Below are 22,038 nucleotides of genomic sequence, written 5' to 3' on the forward strand. Positions count from 1 at the left end.
GAAAAGGCAAACTTCAACTTGCTGAGACTTAACGGCAACATTTTTTGCAGAGTTGCACAGTAGGGAGAATGCTTGTTCTAGGGATCTCATATTTCACAATGAATTTTGAGAATGAAATTAAACTTGGACAGCGTATTGGTGGCTTTTTTTTTTTTTTTTGCTTCAGCGTTCAGATTTAACGTGTGGGGAGGCGAATCACACAGAGCACTGGAGGACAGATTTGTGTGGCTCGACTGGAAGAAGCCTTATATAACCCTAAACTTGAAAGAAAGTGCAGACAGATTTTAAAATTTGTCTAGTTCAGACTGTATAATTGCATTTTTTTTTGGAAAGCAAAGTGGTTGTCAGCAGCAAATTTGCATATTTCATCAAATGCATCTTCGTCTGTGCAGACCACTTATATTAAAACATGATGAACATCCTTTTTTTCCTTTTTTTTTTTTAATAGCATTTCATAGTTCTATTCATTATTTTTAAAGAAACAGTTGTCATCAACATAAGGACTTTGTTGTGGTATCACTACACTGCAGTGGTGTCCATTTCAAACAGGCCAGGGAGGCCAAGTGACAGCGTTGGGTAATACACACCGACTGTCAGGCAAGGTGGGAAGCACGAGTCCTGCCAGGCTTCCTTCCAGTCACTTGTAACTGCCTTCAGCTTCAGCAGAAGTGGCAAATGGTCTGCGCTGGCATTCAAAACATCTGTGCGGCCAGACTACTGGTGGCAAGGCCCCAGAGACCTGCCTGCCTGCACCAGCCTCTTTTGAACTGCAGATCCAAATACGCTGCACTTATTGGAATGGCATGTAGCTGCTATTCTGAAGGGGGATCCTCTGCTACGCCTTTGATGTCCACCACTGTGTCCAAAGCAGGCAAGCCATTCTCACTGCTCTCTGTTTTCCATTTAGACAGATTTTTTTCTATTCTGGAGAGGGGAGTTTTGAAGTGAGGCAGGCAAAGGGACAGATGTACATGGTTTGGACAGCTATAAGTAAGACTGCAGTAAAGCTGCATACTGGGAACCACTTGTTAACTGGGGGCATAATGAAGCAGGCCAGGCTGCTGGTGGTGTGTTTCATTCTTACAGAAGATGACATGGAGCAATTTTTGCTGTACTTTTGACCCAATTTAGACATTTGATCGGCCCCATCAGATACCTGTGAGATCATTTGGACTGCTGCATTTAGGGATTTAAGGGTGTTATGAACTAAATGTAATATTTTATTTGGTAAGATATAGTATTCTTAGGTAATATATCTGTATGCTATATATGGGTACACAATTATACATATATTGTGTGTATTTTTTTGGATGGTATGCCATGGAAACAGCTGTTATAAAAGCCCCCTCCTTTAAGAACTGACATCTTCCGAAGCGTTTCAGAGAGTGCATGAAAACCAAATGACTAGTTTATGCTTCTTTTTGTGTTGGTTTGACATTTACTTGTGCGCCACTTCTCATTTTTGATGTGTGAAATTTAGTAACTCAGCATAAAGCACATTCTTTGTAAGAGTGAAAACAAACTTTCACTTGAAAATATTTATTTTTATGAGGAGAAAAAAACCCTTTTGCTATGATGTAGTTTATGTATTTTGAAAAAAACTGTTGTCCACTGAAACCGTCCTCCTCATAGTTGATGGACCCTTTAAATGTGTGTAATCCCAGCTAACTGGGACAAAGGTTGGTCTTTTACTGTTCAGGGCTTTGACTTTTTACTGCTTTACGCTCCATCTTGCTTATCTTCATCACCGGCTTTCTTTACATTAAAAACAAGATGCCACTGAGCTTTCTGGTGGAGAGACACATAATTTACATCAGCTGAGGTCAATTCAAGGCCTAAGAATGTCTTCCAGGAATCATGCAGGAGGCTTATTTCCCCTGACCTGCACATTGAACTAAGTGAATCCTGTTGTGTTTGATTGTATTTGACATATTGGAAACCAGTTCCAAGAGAACTTATATGCACAAAACAATATCACACCTACAACACCCTACTTGCTCATTTTTAGGTTTGTGTTCTTCCTAATACATATCAGACTCATCTGAGTGATGTGCACACAACATGTTTCTGTACTACGGATTAAATCATGCCTGCAGCTAAACTTGGAGAGATTTCACACTCGCTATTATGACATTGACAATGTGCGCCACTGCCAGGTAACACGATCTGGTTAGTTATCATCAGTATCATCACTGTTCCACGTGTGAACGCATCGACTTCAAAGGTGACAGATGATGGGGAATGCGTGCCCGGAGGATCAGTGAACTGTCACCCATGCAAGCAACAACAGCAGCAGGAGCAGCATCCCTGCTTAGTGCATAATTTGACGCAGCGGCCTTTGCGCTTTGAAGCGGACAATAAAAAAGCCTCACAAGGGCTAATCACATTACGCACCATTTGTCTTGCTTAAGTGAAGTGTTACAGCACCTTCCGTTTCAGCGGCACACCGAGACAAGGCTGCTGCTGTACACATGTCAACATGAGAGGCAGACCTCCTGCGATGCGCCTTCGGGTGTCTTTCCTCTCCGCTGCGACGCGCCTGTGCGCCTGGTGCGCCTCCGGGGACCACCACGGGTAGTTTAAGTTGAGCAGAGACTCCTTATTGGGCATATCTATTGATTTTTTGTTTTTAAAAGTAAAATGTGTTGTTATAAATTAATCAGTAATGCGCATTAAAATGAGGATATCCTGTGAAATCTGTCATTATAGTTTATAAAGGTGCGTTTTTGTGCCATTTTAATCCAGTGACAAGATTGTGCAGTGACAATAGGAGCACATATATAAAACCTCGGGTTACTTTCTGGGTCTTTCTCAAGATGTTAAACCCGGCTGGGCTTCAGTTTGGAGAGGAGGGACGAAAGAGTTAATCAGGGGGAGGGCGCCTGCACAGGGGCGTTTGGTATAAAACCACCTCAAGAGCGCACAACAAGAACAGCGTGTGTCCCAGTGAAGCCGTAGTTTGATATGGTTTGACTTGTTTCCTCCTTCAGGACTTGTTGGAGACGCACACCAGTGCGACTCTGCCATTTCTCCGGGCCCACAATCCACAGCAATGGATGATTTTTGAGAGCAGACACAATTCCGCCGTGAAAGTCTTACTACTGGGAAGATCTCTGTGATTGTGGTTGGGGTTTTTTTTTTTTTTTGTCCCTCTCCAACTACCTGTACTTTTGTCTCCAAAGGTAGTCTCGCCGGATCACGCAGAATGCGGACGAAACAAGAAAAGCTGAAGAAGTGGAAGTGAAGAAAAGTTGTAGCATGAGGCTGAGAATGTGGCGGGGACACCACGGGGCAACAGGGCTGCAAGTTTCCTGAGCTTTGGAGATCTGACGAGGGCGCAACAAGAGCGGAAAGTGTTAATGCTGCACGCTGGATCAGCCACGCAGGATTCACTGTGTTTATTGGCACATCTGCGTAAAGAAGCTCGCATTAGGCTGAAATCAATGAACAATAAGTAAAAGAAGGGATTTTTTCCTTTTTTTTTATCAGGACAAAACCAACGTTTATAAAAGAGAAAAACAACAACACTGGATTCAAATTAAACTTCAGCAGTTTCTTAGATTACTTGAATCCCACTCCTCCGATCCGTTTCCCGTCTTTTTTTTTCTTTTTTCATTTTTGCAATTGTGATTCCCGAAGTGGCTCCGAAGTGGTGTTGCGGCTCCTCGTCCCCGGCGGATCCGGAGATTGGAGTCTCTGCACCGGGAGGAGGCGGAGTCGGAGCTCCGGCCACACCGCAGGCTCCCAAGAGCGGCCGCGTCAAAAGGATGGTGCGTCTGGCGGCGGAACTGCTGCTGCTCCTGGGACTTCTTCTCCTCACCCTGCACATCACGGTGCTGCGCAGCAACCCGCTGCCACAAGCAAATGGAACTCTGAGCGTGGATCAGGACGCGACACTTAGAGAGGTGAGTCAGGAAGTCTTAAAGGGAGACTTCTTGGAGGGGAATTTTACGCACAACGGGATATCTCTGATGTGATCACACATGGGTTTGATTTTTTTTTAAAAAAGAGCTCAGGTAGAATGAAGACCACATTCCCTTGGGAGGGGGGGTTCCTTTGGAGACACACAGGGATGCAGTCTCCCACAGGGTGTCCCTTGGGAGTGTTGGGGAGCCAGCGGGTCAGAGATCAGCCCCCCCAACACTAGACACACCTCCCTATTGTTGGGGGTAAATGCTGGCTGCAGGCACATCTCTGTCACCATGGGCTCATCACTGTCATCCATTTGATAAGGCAGAAGGTCAAAGATGAACTCCTGAAGGTGCCCCATTCTTGCCAGAAGAGTCAGTGTGGAGGAGAATCTGGCATCAATCTGTTCTAAACTTTTTATTTCCTCCTGAGCTGTACTCACCTGATCAGATTAAATAAAGTTCACTAAAAAAAAAAAAAAAAACTCTTCTGACTGGTCAAAATCCATTATTTAATGAGGCCTTCCGGGTCCACTCTAGAACATGCCTCAACAAACTTTCACAAGGGAGACATTTGTCAACATGACACCACTTAAGACAGCTTTAATGGTTTAACTGCCCATTTTAACATCAGCATAAAGCACACAGACTCCAGCAGAGCCCCAAATCCTGACCCGAGGGTTAAGATGGGTCTGGGATCAACAGGCCTTTTTAGAGGGTGTTAAGCATCCTTCAGCTGCTTTTTTGATGTATATTTAGCACGCCACTGAAATACTTTCTTCTTCTCCTCGTGATAAACGCGTATTTATGCCCACTGGTATGGTGGTCCTTTATAAATGCCTTCATTAGGGCTTCGGGGAAATGAATGGAAAGAATTTTCACTTCATCACAGCATAGTAAAAGTTTTTTTTTCTTCTTATCTCTACTATCACAGTGTATATGCAACAGCAAGCCTGTGTTTTGTTGGATATTAGGCCACGCAAAGCTGCAGGAAATATTCCAGGAATTTATCGAATATTTGTCACACAGCCAAATGTTGGTTTGGATGAGCAGGATGAGAAGCAGCAGGGAGTTTCTCCTGAGGAATCCAAGTAAAAATACCTAAACGCATGCCACCCATCCCAACTTCAACATTTCTTTTGTCATTAGTCCAAATTTACATAGAGATTCTGCTGTGTGATGAAGCCAGGGACGAGCCGTGAATGTTTTTTCTTCTTCTTCTTTTTGCTCATGAATGCACAGACTATGTGCAGATATGCTTCACCAACCCTCCATTGAAGACGGTGATGTCATCTTTCAGCCGTGCTTGTCACGGCCCAGGGGGTGTATTGTCATCCCAAGGTGTCATATTTAAAATGCCATTCACAGGAACACAAATGACAGGATGCAGCTCTGTGCACCTGAAGTGGAGACAGAAAACTCTTTGGTCCAAGACACATTAGCATCTTGGCCCCGGAAGGCCACTGTGGTACCGCACAGTTAGCATATTATTACAAACTCAACACAATATGAGAGCTAACGCAGTACACCATAATGAATCAGGATTTTCTCCTCTTGAGCCTATTTGCACGTTTTCTTTTCAAGAGCTCTTTTAAGGCATCTTCGGGTAAATAAACATTTGCCAGTCTGAGGCGTCTGACAGGGGAAGGATGATTTTCTCCTCCACCTACATAAGTGTAGTGCTGAAAAGCATCTGGCACAATGTGGACTGCCTTCATTTCCTGCCAGCCTCCCCGGGGGGAAGGACCCCTGAGTTGCTCCCAATTGAAAATAGAGTCATGCCCCTTTAAGCAGCTCCTCACAAAGTGGAAAAGGGGGAAGCGGGAAAAGAAGAAGAAGAGATACTGTGAGGAGGGAGAGGGGGTGGCTTGTGTGTGCAAGTGTTCATTCATGGCTTTTGGGAGTTGGAGGGGAGGGGGGGTGAGGGGGGTGACATCCTGGGAGGCCCCAGATGAACTGAGGACTGGTGTGTCACTTTTGATCTCCAAATTAAAGCATGTTCGTCATTGAGGAGGCTCTCAGATGAGTGATAGGGACTGTAAAGCAGCCGTTATCAAAGAGCAACGCTGCCGATTTTTTAACATTTAAATGAGTTTGTCCCGCTGCAGCCTCGGTTGTAGAGAGGAGAGCAAATTTTTAGAAAACAACATATTTTTCTCATTAGCTTGAGTTTCAAACTCCACTGAGAGTCATTTGGAAAAAGGCAGAGAGAGGTGTTTACGTTGACATTATATGGAACTGACAGACTTTACACAACTAATACGGGACTGCCAGTCCTTTACGATTGTAATTTTCAACCCTTCTGATTCTCCTCAAACATTCTGCTTAGATTCTGATTAAGACAAAAAAAAAGCATAAAAGGTCTCCAACTTGGAAGTATAAAATTTCATGGCTTGTCCTTCACACTGCTGAGTTCCCAGATGGAAATACAGATTTAGTGAAATGTCAGTGCTCGCAGGAAAAAGCAGCTTAGATTTCTTTTTTGGCTGAGTGATGGACTGTCTTTAGTAGGACAATCTCAGACATTTCCTATTTACATACAAGTTCAAGGCTTTAATCACAGCAACATATTTACGATTATATACCATGTAAGAAAAGATTTGGATGTGTTTACAGTTAGAAAATCACCATCTGGTCAGTTGGCACCAAAAAAAGCGAGGCACTAAGCCATCCACTGACATTTATTGTCTTTGCTTTGACTGTTCAAAGGCTAGAAATGAAAATGTTATAATGAAATATTAACTTTTAGCAAAGTCACATTGGCTTTTAGGTCTGTGGGAGGTGATGCTGGCCAATAGATGACGTGAAGTGGCTTCTAAATGCAGGGATTTTGGTTTAAAGCCACTAAAATGTGGGAAATCCAAGATTAGGACAACGTGTAACTCATGTAAATGTCGCTACTCTGGGTGGCGCTCATACTTTATGTGTGTTTGACGCTGCTAAATGAAGTAGAAATATTACTTAGTGAATATAGTTTGTGCATTTTATTTTACTTATTCACTTTTTCTACACCTCCATGAGTGTCATCAGACAGATCGTGGCTCAGTTTGTAAGCTGTGTAACCTTTACAGGTGACAGATATCATGTCCCGTAGAAAACTGCTGTCAGTTTATAGTGACCTTAACAAACATGTTCCTGGTGATGAAACACACTTGTACAATGATGTCAACCAAGCACAACAAAAAAAACAAAAACGTTCATATTCAGTAGAGCTTAACAGTCATTTGAAATATCGAGATCACAACAGGGCCAATTATTCAAATCGCAGGACCTGCAGTTTTCAGATAAAGGTACAATGTCTCACACAAACCATTATCAATGAACTGTTCTGGTGCTACAGAGGCCTGCAAATCACATCAAACAACATGTAAACGAACACGCTAGTTTGGCACATAATGCAGAAAAAACTGCATCATATTTTTATTATTATTATAATTCCTTCAGATTGCAATATGTTCACATAATCACAATATGATTTTATTGTGTGTTGTTCTGCCTTATTGTTCACTGAGGTGATTTAAGAACTAACGCAATCATGAAACTCACTGGAAAGATGGCTGATTGTTTTAGATTACTCCAGTTGCAAACCTGTTTTTTTTCTGTGTCCTAAGCAACACAATACATGCTACAAACATAAATCAAATCACATTCATGCTGCTAAGCTGCCAATACTTAGCCATAAACTGACAAACTTTTCGTGTTTACATGCAGGCTTCAGCTCAGAAGGCTCCCATACTGTGCGAGAGTCGTTCTGGGATTAATCAGAATACTTTAAAGACTTTGGCTTTAAATAAACCAAATTTGTGTCAGGATTTAAAAGAAAAAAATCTGCCTGCCATGTGTAACACAGCAGAATATGACAGAACAGAAGATTCGGATAGGATTAGACTGGATAATGGGGGATTAATTTGCCTGCAAACACTGTGACTGGGTTCACAGTTTGTGTATTCTGGAATATTTATTGCAGCATCTTAAACTCATGGAGACGGTCATAACTCCATAGCAGTGCTTTTTGTGTTTCTCTCATCTCTGGATGAATTTCCTTATACAAGTGTGACTGAAGACACCTCACAGTCTGATGATGACTTTGGTGTGTTTTCAGACAGCAGATTTAAGCGACTATTTGTAGTCATTCAAGAGGATTTTACTCAATCTGCATTTAAACGCTAACAAAAATCCATCCGAATATAAACCACCCAGAAGAGCTCCACCACACCTGTTTGCTGTAATGCATGGTTGTATTTGCATTGTGATTTCACTTGCGAGTGTTGTGTTGAGGCTGCTCCCTCAGCTGGAGCTCAATTACAGCCAACTGAAGTGAAATCTGAAGACTGGGAACTTGAAAAGCAGGGTTATCACATGGGCATCTCAAAGTCCAAGTACGTGTGATAGAACCAAAGAGGGTCCTGTGATGTTCACATAAAGGGTCGATAGCTGAGGCACAAACTACGCTGCTGATATGATGTTTTTCTGCACCGAGCCCTCAGCCATAATTGTTTGGTTCTGAACCAAGACATTTGTGGTCTTAACTCGAATCTGCTTTTTTTTTTTTCCAGAATCTTTTTACCCTCAAATTTTATGATTCTGAACGTAAATTCTCATAAAAAATAAGCGATCCTCTTATCTACACTCAAACCTCTTCCTCTTCTTATTTGGTGGCTACAGGCAACATTTCAGAACTCCTCTTTCTCAAAATCAGGGCCACTTGTGTAATCACTGTAATTATGGGCAAAAGCTGACATTAAAAAAAATGTCATGAGAAAGTTTTCATATTCTCTGAAATCTATCATGTCATCATATTAACTCCATCTGGTCCCTGGTTGCGAATCAAACAGAGTGATACTAAATGGATACGGAAGTCTTTCCGTGCGGCCGCCGTCTCTCTGCGGTTGAATACAAGTTACATGTACATTTATAATCCTTCCTCCCTTGCCGCGCAGCTCCATTTACAGCGTCCTATATTGCCCCCGAGTGCACCTTGGCTGGACACAAACAGCTCCACTGGGGGCTTTTATACCCACCACAATGTGGCTGAGCTGACACTTTGTCTGTGACTGGCCACCGCAACCGTACAGCACTGCTGCCATATTCTCAGGCCTCAGCACGGCCACAAAAACGCTAGGGAGGAAGAAATGGGACATGAAAAAAGAAAACAGGGAACATGATTGATGGCTCTCTTTGATCTTATTTTCTGCCACCCCACAATGGATGATTGCTGACTACTTATGGCTGTTTGTCCAATTGAGGAATAATTGTTCCTTCTGTGCATACCTGACAGGGGACATATGCCTCAACTGTCCTTTTGGGATGAATTTACAACACCCCTGTCAGAAGACCAAATGTTTTTCTGTCTACAAGAAAGCAGATGTAATTACTTTGCAGTGTTTGCTTAGGTTTCTCTGGATAGCCCCAGTGCAGGAAAACCAACAGTCTTACATAGCTGTTTTCTCCCAGCCAGCACTAGAACGTGCTATATATGTCCACATCATATTACTATGGTAAAGAAGCAGCAGCAGCATACAGCTAAAAATGGAAAAAAAATATACAGTCTGGATGTGACACTAGTTCTGAATGTTAGGTTTTAGACAGATTATATTTTGGTGGAAGCATACAGACGCACAAAACTCAGTGTGATGTTTGTCCCACTATTTCTTTCTGGGTTCTAAGTAGTAAAGAGTCCACTGTCCGCAGGATTTACGACGGAGGTCATGGCCACATGAACCTCTGTCAACATGAGAGATCAATCTAATGTTGCTGAGTGTGCAGACTCTTTGGATGCCAGAGGACTTAGAGGGCCTCTCAGTTTTAACATTCACACAAGAAGTTTTTTTTTTCTTATCATGCCCAATGCATATGTAGGCACAAACTAACAGTGAATTAATATTACTGTCCTTTCTCTCCTCAGCAGAACAACATAAATGTAAAAAGTAGCTCCTCTGCCCAACTGGCTCCTGAAGACCGGAGGTCCGGTCCAGAACACCGCTTGGCCCATCGGCCTGCAACCCTCCCCTGGGCTCAAGGCAGCAATGTACACAGGGATGGCCCCGGAGCTTTCCTCCTAGATCTGCACAATTTCCCTGACCTCTCCAAAGCCGATATCAATGGACAGAATCCCAACATACAGGTGATCATGTGTGTCAGTGCACCTGCCGGTGTACTTTGATGCTTTCACTCGCTGAAGACATGGCTACTCAAGCACATAGGACAGGAAGAGCAAACAGGAGGAAGGAGAATAGTTTGGTGCACATCACTACACCCTTTTTTCTCCCCCCTTCCTTCTCCCCTTTCACACACTTCCTGGCTCGTAGTAAAGCTTAAGATAGACACTGAAGCCTCACGTCAATCATAATGACATGTGAAAAGGAAGACACTAACCAGCAGCGCCTCACTACTAACCCATGCACAAGAAGACAGACGGCAGCTTATGTAAATGTGCGGCGAGCCCTCGCCCGTAAGGCCCTCAGTGATGCAGATGGTTGAGTAACCGCTGCCATGTTTTAAATCATTCTCCTGTCTAATCCAGCGAGGGGGGTCTTTCCATTTCTGAGGGCATCACTGCTAAATTCGAGCATGAACAAAGTCTATTAACATCTCAAGATGTGGGAAGAGAGCAGAGCGACCAATTGAGCAAGGGCGTGAGGCTGTGGGGGGAGGCGGGGGGGAGGAAGAGAGGGAGGAGGGGGGGCGTCTTTGATCCTGGGATTCATCTGGCTTTCATGGTCTGGAGGAGGCTGAGTAGCCCTTTGAACTTTGTGTTTAGGTGGAGAGAGCCCAAGAGGTGGGAGGGTGACTGTGGGGCAGGGGTGGTGTTCCCCCCTCATCTGGGAGGCACATGTGTTAGGGCAGAAAAAGGGGGAGGGGGTAACGTGGTGAATAGGGGTATCAGAAAGTGCCACCTTACTGCACTCAATCGAAAATGTGCACTTCTTTGACAAGATCAATTTCTTCTTTCATGCAGGTGACCATAGAGGTGGTGGACGGACTGGAGGGTCACGAGCCAGAGAAAGGCCTTCGTAAGGAAAGCAAACCCAACTGGGCTTCACCTAACTGGAGAAACTGGTGGCCTCACACATCTTCATCCTCCTCCTCCTCCTCTTCCACCACCCACCAAACAGAGGAGCACGATCGCTCCTATGGGAGCAACACAGAGGACAGCAACTTCCTCAGGCCGCCGGCAGACTGGGACAGGAGGGGAAGCAAAGCTCAGACCGAATATGGTGAGAAATGACAGGAGGGAGCCCTCATGTTCGGGAGGAAGTGAATGCATGCTGCAGAATATTTAGCCTCGTCCATAGGCTCTTATTTGAGCGCCGGTCCCCAGCGTTTCCACAGATGGCCATAGTCTGATGTGGAATCTGTAATTTGCAGATTTGCTGATTTAAGCTGTCACCATAATAAGTGCAGTCATCCTAGGCAAGCCTTTAGGAGCCCCTGATTGAAGCCTTTAACACTCTTTTATGAGATGGATTCCTCTGTGTTGTGGAGCTAGCTACGAGACACAGTTTAAACGCCTCGCTACATCAAAGTTTAGTAAGAGGAATGGGGCCAGAAGCACTGTTAGGCTTCCACACCATTCTCACAACACTCTCCAAAAGTAACCCCGCAGATAAATCTGCCGTGAAAGAATTTACGCTCACTGTCGTACAGTATGTGTCCGGCCCGTGTTGCAGCATGCCCAAACCAACATGGTCGAACAGGAATGCATGTGCTGTGGAAAATGTCATTTTATCCACTTGCACTACAGCGGTTAGGACGAGGATTTTATAATGTTTTTTGTAGAACTATGCGTAATGTTTCTGGCTTATCACTGTGGCGAGCACTCATTCTTCCTTTATTTCGTACCACACTAATGGACAAGGACATATTTTGTCATCATTACTGTCTTGGTTTTAAACTTAATAATCGTAATTGCGGACAGGCAGTGAGGGGTCATCCATCACAGGACGTTCAGAGCAGCTGTGGTCTGAGCAGAGGTTATTATCAGCTAAATTCTGAGCTGCCACCAGTTCCGCAACATGCTTTCAGGGCGGGTGGGGAGCGGCGCTACATGGCTATCTGGTCTGTATTCATACAAAATGCTCATAATCAGGGGCAGATGGCAGCAGGGGGGGTGTATAGGAAGGTTTGGAGCCCATCCAGAAATGCTTCCATCCCAAAATGCCCACATTAATTCTACTCATTGATGAAGTGCTGCTTTCAAGGTGCGTGCGGTACGGCCAGTGATGGCGGCGGTGCAGCAAGATGGCCATAGAGCCTTGGCTAACCGTTTCCATGTATATACATTACGGTGATGCGCTCGATGATAATTGGAGTTAAAGAGGATTTCTTGCCATTTCACTTCCCATTTTCAAACCGATGAATCACAGATACAGCAGCTGAACGGTGTCCAGTGGCACTGCGTCTGCGATGCTCCGCCAGCACGGAAAATTTCTATTTGTAAATTGCCCTCTGGATCCCCTGTAGATTTGTTGGAATTTGCTAAATGCTTTCCAGTTCCTTCACGGACTGAACTCGCATACTTCTCCACTTGACAATTTTGCGTTAGCATGTACAACACAGTGTATGCAAGGGTGGGCAGGCAGGCTGAGGAGCAAAGTCAAAGTGAGCCCTTTTTATGTCCTAACCCCACTTATTATTAGTGAGGCATGCTAACAGGCCTGAGTAAGTCCAGCATGTGGCCTGCATCAGAGCTGAGGGTCTCTTTGTTTCTCTCTGATCTAAGACTACATGGACGGAGAGGGTGACTGGAGCAACTGGTCAGCATGCAGCGTCACTTGTGGAAACGGCAACCAGAAGAGAACCAGGTCATGTGGTTACGCCTGTACAGCCACCGAGTCCAGAACTTGTGATATGCCAAACTGCCCAGGTAAAATCTTGTCTTTTGATCACAGAAACAATGCTTATATAAGTATAGTTTTTATGTCCACGTGCTGATTTACAACTCTCTCATCTTTTTGATCCACCTTTCACTGTGCATTCATCTCTCTAAAGGTATTGAAGATGCCTTCAAGACAGCAGCTACTGAAGTGAGCCTGTTAGCTGGAACAGATGAGTTCAATGCCACAGAGCTCTTTGGTGTTGGTAAGATTTTGTCTGCTCTTGTCTTACTCCAGACTATCCCTCATTCAGATGTTCTTACACTATCAAAGGCAGTTCATCCATCTGGCAGCAGCGCTCCTGCACACACTTAGCATTCCTCATGCTCGCGCTGTGCTCCATTACTGTGCAGAGAATGTGCAGCAGGGCAGGAAGAGCGCAGTATGCCGCTGCTCGCTCTGTCTTTGTCTGTCTGGTCCTAATAACCTCACCTCCATGTTAAATATTACACCTTCTCACACTTTTGGTTTCATCTTCTAACGTTAGAAAGGAGATGTTGCGTTTAATAGAGTCTTCATTTCTTCCAGACACTGACAGCTGCGAGCGCTGGATGAACTGCAAGAGCGATTTCCTGAAGAAGTACATGACCAAGGTGGCCAACGACCTTCCCAGCTGCCCCTGCTCTTACCCAACCGAGGTGGCGTACAGCACAGCAGACGTACACGACGCCCCCACGCGCCGAGACTTCCGCTGGAAAGACGCCAGCGGGCCCAAAGAGAAGCTGGAGATCTATAAGCCCACAGCCCGCTACTGCATCCGCTCCATGCTGACCCTTGAATCCACCACACTGGCTGCACAGCACTGCTGCTACGATGACAACATGAAGCTCATCACTCGCGGCAAAGGGGCCGGCACGCCCAACCTCATCAGCACGGAGTTCTCAGCCGACCTGCACTACAAGGTGGACATCCTGCCCTGGATCATCTGCAAAGGAGACTGGAGCCGCTACAACCAGGCCAGGCCACCGAACAACGGGCAAAAATGTCCAGACAACCCTCAGGATGAGGACTACTACAAACAGTTTGAAGAAGCGAGGGAATTCTAGCCCGCTGTAGAGTGAAAAGGAAAGGAAAAAACACTGCTTAAGTATTCAGTTAAACCTCAAGAATGGTGCTGAAACCATTTTTTATTCAGTTTTAGGTCAAATAACACATGAACTTTTAGGCTCTGAGGAAAGACTTACTGCTCTTTGGAACCAAGAGGAATGAAAATCCAACACAACCCTACTTACTTGCTCGCAAGGAACTTTCTCTCCTCAAAACCAGACACAAAACGTTACTTTGTCTATCTAATAAATTTTATAAAGTATGCCAGTAATTTTGCTGCCAATTGTAACTCAGATTTGGTCACTAAAGGGAGAACTAACTTCATATTTGTTAAAAGGGAAAATTACTGTCGTTGAAATGTCCATTTAGATCATGTTCGTCTCCGTAGATTCTTTATGTTTGTTGAATCGGAGAGGCCTGTGGTAATAGAATAAAGAGATCCCTCAGGAATGTGTCAGGGAGGCGGGGGGCCAGGGTTATCCTTCATTTTGTCATTCACAGTATCCAGGATTTCATTTAAACTTGCGAGTATGTTTATTTAGCATGCACATTTTTTTTTTTAATTCATTAATTTACCCCTGTAATTTAACTGTGTCCCTTGTGTCGCTGAGGCAGATCTTCATTGTACAAAAAGCCTGCATTATTTTTGTAAAGTATTTATTAAGTTGTAGCTGTGTCTGAGTCGGGTGTCTATGACTGTGGTTACTGATTCACATGTGGCTGAATGCTAACTTGAGATCCCGCTCCGGTTCGTACGTTGCCATCGATGTGCACATCTCAAGTTAGGATTCAAACCGTAATAGAGCGTAAAGAATGTGTGAATTCAACTGTACGGAAAGATTTTTTTTTTTTTGTTGAGATATAAATCTATAAATAAATTTTTTAAAAAGTCAGCGAATGTGTTTAGATGTTAGACAATAAATTCTCTCCCTCTCAAAAGGTGTAAAAATTCACTCGCTGCTATTCTCTCCTGCCGTCGGAGGAAAATTCATCTGTGGTAAAAAAGAGAAAAGAAAAAAAAAAAACGTCTCATCAATTAAACTCCTCCGACGGACTTAAGCCAGTGCACAAGACTTCCATTAGTTCCATCCAGTGTGGCTGTCAGACCGGGCCTTTTGATGGGATTGTGATATTTCTACAGAGGGCGAGGAGAGTAAGGTTCCCTTGAATGCGACTCAAATTCTTTGTCTTTGGCATGCATCCTCACATTCCTGAGTAATTTCTCAGTGTACACACGCGCCCCCACACACACACACACACACACAAACACACACTCAATGCTTGCATGTCCACAGCAGGGACCTCTGACCATTCCCTCTCCGCTGAGTGCTGCAGTCATTGTCACACAGAGAAAGCCATTCATGGTGCCCTCATTCCTGCAGTCTTGTGTACGGCACAGCTGGCCGGGTGCAGGGCTTGTCTTTATAATGCAGCAGGCCCCAGCACGTTCCACACCCCTAAGGCGCTGCTCGCAAACCACCCAGTTGTTTCCCTATTCATACGAAATTCCTCCCCGTGCGTCTTTCGACCCATTTATCCCAAACGCAGCCTTTTATCAACAACCCACCCTGGAATAATGACTGTAAATCACACGTGCGCATTCTTTTCCACTGTAGATACACTCCTTCTTCTTCTTCTTCTTCTATCAGAGCAACAATGTGCAAAGCTCCCTTTCTAAGTCCCTCTCCTGAGCTGCAGCACGGTTTAAGGCTAAGATTACAGTAACCGGCATGGATGGTTATCTTAGCAGAGCGTCTGCAGAACAGGCCGTGAAGATCAAAGCGAGGTGTTCTCCTTTATTTTGAAACATTAGGGCCAAGCTCAAATTGATGACATACCTCCACCACCACCACCACCACCACCACCACCCCCTATCCCCGACCCAGTATCTCTTCTCCAGACAGGCTCCACGTGTCTCGAGAACAGGCAATTACTCGTACACCCTCCTCACTTTTCATCTCTTATTTTATCTCCCCTTCCCCCCCACACACACACAAACACTTGCCCAATTTGATTCCTGTGCCAAGGCGCTGGTAGGAACACAGCATTTAGAAGACAGAGTGCAACCGGTGTGAAAATGTATAGGATGGTAGGCAAACCGTGGGCCAGCTAGTGCAGGGAAAACTCGACTGCAGGGCGTCAGTGAGGCCTCGCTTTTGTGTTACTATTTCCAGGACTCTGGTATGTTTCAAAGGATGCAAAGCACCATATTAGTGGTATATTGTCAAGGATCCCAAAGGGCTCATTAAGCATCACCAAGATATGATTGTTGGTATTTTGCCTCTATTTTTGTTATAAGAAGGAAATTATGTCCAATGCACTTAAACTGTTTTAGAGTGAGCCTGACAGGGCTGGCTCTGGGATTTCTCAGTAGCTCTCAACACAAGAGCTAACTGTGGGAATAACAAAGGAACTAAAAAGCAGAATAAAGCAGTGGAAACTTGGATGTGTTAAAGTTGTAATAAATAAACAGAAAGCAGAGGTGTTCTGCTGCTTATTTTACTAGAAACTGTTAAGTTCAGGTGGTTTGTTGAACATGCCGGAGCTCGCTGCGAGCGTTCCAGTAGGTAAATAAAAAGGGTGCGTGGTGGCAATCAGACATCTCTTTGTTTTGTGGTGTGGTGCAGATGTGGCAGAGCCATTTTTAGCCTCCCTCTCCCTCACTTTCTTTCACTCGCTCTGCTACTTTAAGGGTGGTGTAGCACAATGCAGGAAGTGTCTGGGCCGCAATACCGCAGGGCCCTAACTGCATGGGAAAGCTAATTAAAAGGTTTTTCTTTCGTCTTCTAATCTGGAATAGCTGACCTGGATCGAGAGTTTGCTTATCTAGCACCCACCCACTCTCCACCCCAACCCCCAACCTTCACCCCTTAGTGCCATACTGACATAACAGAGGGGGACGGGCCGCTGGCGCTCTGCCTGCCATAGGCTCGCATCTTTGGCACGGCAGCTCAAGGGAGGAGTGGGTCGCCGGGGAAGGGGGGTTGCCTGGGTGTACAGCTGAACAAACAGGTCAAGTAGATGTGGAACATCTGAGAGGGCACGGTGCCTTACTTAACCCCTGCTGCTATGACATTGTTGAGATGCTGCAGCGATCTGCAGCCGCGCCATCTACGGCAGAGCAGCGACAAAGCACGCACGTGAACGCTCCACTTCACTTGGACACAAAATATCCCCTGAACATCGTCTTGTTAGATGGGTGCAGCGGTTTGAGTAGCACCTGCCTCTGGCTCACGTCTTCAGAAATAACATGCACCTGCTGAGAATTCACAAAGTTGTTGTGCAAAAATCTGCTTTACCATCTTCCATTAGATATTAGTCATAGTTTAATTGAGCTAAATGTATGACTCATATACGACTACATGTTTTATATACACTATGAAAAATGTGTGTTTTTAAAGAGGATTTAACTGTAATTTTTTTTAAACAAGTTACTGTTATTTTACAGATTGTTTTGTTAAATTACAGACAATACCGAGTAAAATTACTGAAAAAATAATTCAAAATAACAGGAAAAAACTGTAAATAGTGTCCATATTAAAAAAAAAAACATTATGTTTGTAAATGGTAAGTCATAAAGTTATTAATGAATTCAAGAGTTAAATTCCGCTTTTCCTTTTTTTTTTTTTACTGTATTTAAAACAGCAAAAATTAGTCTTTTTTTTAAATTAAAAAATAATATTTTACAGATATTAGATGTATTATTTGAAAGAAACTTGAGGATTGAAAAATGAAAAAATAAATGTTTAAAACATCATTTTGCAGATTTCCTCTATTTTGTTAAAGATCAGGACTAGTAACATCTGAGAAAAAATGTATTATTTTTTTACATGTTGACTGAAAAAAACAAAAAAACAAACAAACAAAAATAGGCCAACACTGTATATCATGTCCACATCAAAAATCAGTATTTTTGTATATGTGACTGTGTAATTAGACTGTTTTACTGTATTTAAATCAGTGGTATTCTACCATTTTTACCATATTTTTCTGTCTCCCTTGCTGCCATCTTTACACGATTATTTTATGTTTTTTTTTTTGTTTTTTTTTTACAGTGTAGAGAAGTGAGTGGAAAAACAGAATCATCATTCATTTTGAATCAAGCTGATCATTACACAATAACAACATCATTTTTGACTCACCACTGAATACATTGCTAGAATTAAAGCAAACACTGGTGTAATTGTGCACTTTACTCTGAGAAGCCTCAGAGACTAAACCCATGAAAGCCCCGTACACTGTCTGGCTTTAACCCAGCGAGTGTCGATGTTAGACGCTGGCACAAAGTGGCAGCAAACGGTGTTGAGGGGGTTGGTGGGCCCGAGGTGGTGAGGGAGGGGAGCCAGCATGAGCACGGAAGCTGCATGGCCGTGACTCACTGTGACAGCACCGCTTGGCATGTGAGGACAGCAGGCCAGACAGGCAAGGCTGCTGCCTTTGATCTTTATTTGCTCCACCGTCTGTTTTGCATTTAAGAGCCTTGCTGAGCGTGAGGCATTGGATATACCTTGAATGGCTCAGGACCCCGTCCACTTTTTAAAGACCCAGGATCCTTTTTCAAAGCGAAGGGGATCCAGGACAGAGAGGGATGATGTTTGAAAGGGACGGCTCTGCGCTGAATAGGGCAGAGGGTCTCCCAGCAACACAGATTGGCTCTGATGAAAAGAGGGCGCTCTATAATAACACATAATCAAGCTAATGGAGAATGGTGTGAGTGTGGGTGAGGGGCAAGGTAACATACGACTCCCTCTGGATGGGATCAAACCAGGGTCAGGTGGCGGTGGAACAAAAACAAACATGCACAGCAGCTCCCGAACTAAGCCTGCGATACTCCTCCTGACCTGTCAAATACATTTTGCACATTAGTGATGTCGAATAACTGTGACATGTTACACCTGAGGTTCAAACTGGCTGCATATTATCAATACGGGGTTGTATCCCGCAGGCAGGCGTGGCGCTCCGACAGAGAGGCATTTCTCCCTCCAAACACTGAATATATTTATCTTCTTGACCAGCTCGATTGCACATTCCTCTCAGACACTACAATGGCCACAGTCCAGAGTCAGCCACTGGATAAAGTCTTGCCCTACAGCGTGATACAACTGATATAAACAACTACACTCTCTAATCAGAGCCTTTAAATGTTTATTTATGAGGAAGCATACCAACACTACTTAGAAGAAAAGGGCATTCTGAGAAATTTTCCTCTCTTGTGTTATTTTTGCATGCTTGCAAGTCCTTCTGCAGAATTCCTTTTCTGTTTCACTTACTGTCCAGCATGTAATTTATTCCCAGACTATACATTTTTAGCAATCCACACTTCAGATTATATTTATTCTGTCTGTTAGGGTTTACACAAACTGCTCTCCAAATAGCAATGAATGTACAGTCGGGAGTCTCGTGTTATGGAGTTGAAATGACTAAAGGCAGATGCAGAAATGTAGCAACATAGATTTTATTTACTTTTTGAGCACTGTAGAGAGCGGTGCACATATGATTTCCATAGCTTATACCGTTTTTATATTAGTTGCATTTTCAAGTAAACAATAAACAAGCTCTACTGTGGTTTCATTGGGACCAACAGAAGCATCGGTTCAGACGATTACTCTTTTCAAGTACAATTCTTGACGGCACCATTTCATGGGCTAAATGCATACATTAGTTTTTAGCTGTACTTTTTCGCAAGAAAATACACGTCTCTGTCAATGGGACTGTACAAATATAAATTGTGATTTTTTTTAAATGATGACTAACAGTCATGTTTGGCGGTAGGGTCGAATGCTGCTACCTGAGCACTATATATATGTATAAGCGTCACTCTGGAAGTGCATAGCTTCCTCCTTCTTGATCAACCCAGAAAAACAAGAAAGTGGCTTACTGTATATTTTGTACATGCAGTAGCTATGTATTCACATTTTAAAACAAAAAAGCAAAGCATTCTATGAGTGAAATGGTTATAAAACTCATCATGACCTAAGATGCGCATTATGCTACATTGTACAGTAAGCTGGAGGATTAATAACGGCGTGTGTGAGCGAGTATGGGGAAGTTGCTAATGCTGTAAATTTCTTTCCTCATCACTAGTCAACTCTCACAGCTATAAATTCTTCATTTATAACAATAACCTTGAGTAGCAGGCATTCCACAAGGTGCGATCTGACATCTTTTTTTTTTTTTTTTGAAATCGAAAAGTACTTTAGGAACAAAATAAGGTCTTGCATTTGAAATTCCTAAAAGTTTGAAAATAGTCACATCTGTTCAGTAATACAAAATAACAAGAACATCCACCCTGTTTCCCTAAATTATAGCTTATATACAAAAGGAAGGACGCCACTTTCAGTTGGAAAAGAGTAACAAAGAAAAAAATGGTGCATCAAGGCAATGGTGCATCAAGTCTAATCCAGGTGACACTGGAGAGCTGGGGGGGGTAGGTTGGCATAGTGTACATGCTGGAGGCAGACAGTGGCAAAGGGAAGTCCTGTAAGTGCACTAAGTAGAAGCTAACACTCGCTCCTTCCTGGACACCTGTTAAAACAGTGAAAGCTTATTACTTCTGGCATCACAAAGGCTGTGGGGAGGTTAGGGTGTTGCGTGTGCGTGTGCGTGTGTGTGTGTGTGTGTGTGTGTGTAAGTGTGTGCACATGTGTGGAGTTTGTATTGGAATATTGCTGAAGAAGCCCAGAAGAAGGGAGAACACGGTTCAGTCCACTACACCCATCAGCCGACACACCCCTCCCTCGATGGCCAAAGACTGACCAGGAACAGTCCCGGGTGGCAATCTGGATATATGTGTCTGCAAGCAACAAAAGAATACACACAATGAGGAAGACATCCAAGGCGACATATACTGTACATTTATATGTATGTCAATGAGGAATGAAAAGATGTGGTTGTGATCCCATGAATTCCTGAAAAAATTCAGATTTTCACATTGAAAGCAGAGCAAATCCAAAAAGATGGACTTCTTTTTTAAAGCATCATTAACTTCATTAGGGAGCATTAAATTGTAAATAACAGAATGGATGAAGGGGCAACACGGTGTACATGCAATTCTGCAGGTATGCAAGAGAAGATAAAATACAACCCAATATACTTCTTTTTTAGTTCAAGGGAGTACAACGAGGAAGAATCTGGCTCCCTGAAAGGCTACTTTAATAACTGAACAATAATTCAGTCCTCTACATTGACAGTCTGAAGGCTAAAAATAATAGTTAAACTGATCTTATTCGTCTGAGCTGAGGTTAGTTTTCAGCCAGTTTTCATTTATAAAATGTAAGTTCCTTGCGTTACCATACCCCTAAAAAAATGGAGTAGACACAACTGGACTTGCTTGAGTTTCTTGAAGACGTTTCACCTCTCATGGGAGCTCTAGATACTTACATTCTTTAGGAGCCATTAACGAATGTTAATGAATGTCTTATGTCCTAAAGAGTCTGGATTTCCCAAATAGTCAGTCAGAACTGATGAAGCCTCTTGGATGAGAGGTGAAACGTCTACAAGAAACTCAAACAAGTCCAGTTGCTACAATTAAACTACGAGAATAACCATGACCTGGATGACTGAGAATCTTCACAGACACAATGGGGTAGGCAGCAATTCAGAATAACCTTTCAGCATGTTGTAATTCAAACCATGGTTCCTTTACTTTATAACTCAGAGTTAGATTCAGTATACTGCAAGCTAAAAACTTCATTTCCTGTGTGTTGTAGTGGTTGGTCACGTTATGTAGGTAGATGCACCATTTTTTTGTCCTCTCCAGAGTTCTGCCTACCACAGCTTTAAGGTGATTTGTCAGGAACAAAGTTGTAAATAACCTGATTTTCAAACATGTTGCAATGCAGAGCAAATGGCCCTCTACCCCTCAAAGTCCAGTATCAAACTGTTGTTCAGTCTGGCTGGTCCTCCCAACAAAAATATAACATAAAATATCCTTCAGGTTTCACCACTGGTCAAAGTGTCACAACATAACTATAGAATCCCATGCCAACACCAAGATCAGCACTAATTGGCAGGCGGCACCAGGATCCATTACGCCTGACCCCGCACAGTTCCTGGTGGTCTTGAGGGCATCCAAGCTTGACATTTAAATTTCAAAGTGCTCGGATGGTAAGAAGACAAGACTTTGAGAAAGGAAGAGTTTAAATTGTAGATGACAATAAATACAATTCAACCTGAGACAGTGAGAGCTTACACCACAACTGTTGCAT

The 22,038-nt window shown here is 43.5% G+C and overlaps 2 protein-coding genes across 4 annotated transcripts in view; one reads left to right on the forward strand and one right to left on the reverse strand.

The window, feature by feature from the left end:
• Positions 1–3,581: 3,581 nt before the first annotated feature.
• ism1 (isthmin 1) lies at positions 3,582–14,770 on the forward strand. Of its 2 annotated transcripts, none has more exons than XM_008305908.1 (6): positions 3,582–3,905; positions 9,814–10,032; positions 10,867–11,125; positions 12,631–12,774; positions 12,900–12,989; positions 13,313–14,770. In XM_008305908.1, exons 1-6 carry the CDS (start codon positions 3,768–3,770, stop codon positions 13,828–13,830), a joined length of 1,368 nt encoding a protein of 455 aa, XP_008304130.1. In that variant the 5' UTR covers positions 3,582–3,767; the 3' UTR covers positions 13,831–14,770. The 2 variants fall into 2 exon arrangements, with proteins under 2 accessions (XP_008304130.1, XP_008304058.1); XM_008305836.1 differs by having other exon boundaries at positions 3,673–3,905; positions 9,817–10,032.
• A 4,500-nt stretch (positions 14,771–19,270) lies between these two features.
• Positions 19,271–22,038, reverse strand: part of tasp1 (taspase, threonine aspartase, 1) — a 30,985-nt gene continuing 28,217 nt past the window's right edge. For both annotated transcript variants that reach the window (XM_008306304.1, XM_008306230.1), the window contains exon 14: positions 19,271–20,624. In XM_008306304.1, the coding sequence (XP_008304526.1) occupies positions 20,532–20,624 (93 nt within the window). In that variant the 3' untranslated portion in view covers positions 19,271–20,531. The remainder of the gene's footprint in view (positions 20,625–22,038) is intronic.

The sequence above is a fragment of the Stegastes partitus genome, unplaced genomic scaffold, assembly GCF_000690725.1.
Source record: "Stegastes partitus isolate 25-593 unplaced genomic scaffold, Stegastes_partitus-1.0.2 Scaffold1, whole genome shotgun sequence".
NCBI classification, from domain to species: Eukaryota; Metazoa; Chordata; class Actinopteri; family Pomacentridae; genus Stegastes; species Stegastes partitus.

Excerpts from the sequence above, each read along its gene's own strand:
- ism1 (XM_008305908.1), top strand. The coding sequence starts at position 3,768 with ATGGTGCGTCTGGCGGCGGAACTGCTGCTGCTCCTGGGACTTCTTCTC. Across the intron at positions 3,906-9,813 it reads AGGACGCGACACTTAGAGAG|CAGAACAACATAAATGTAAA; the intron begins GTGAGTCAGGAA and ends TTCTCTCCTCAG. Across the intron at positions 11,126-12,630 it reads CAAAGCTCAGACCGAATATG|ACTACATGGACGGAGAGGGT; the intron begins GTGAGAAATGAC and ends CTCTGATCTAAG.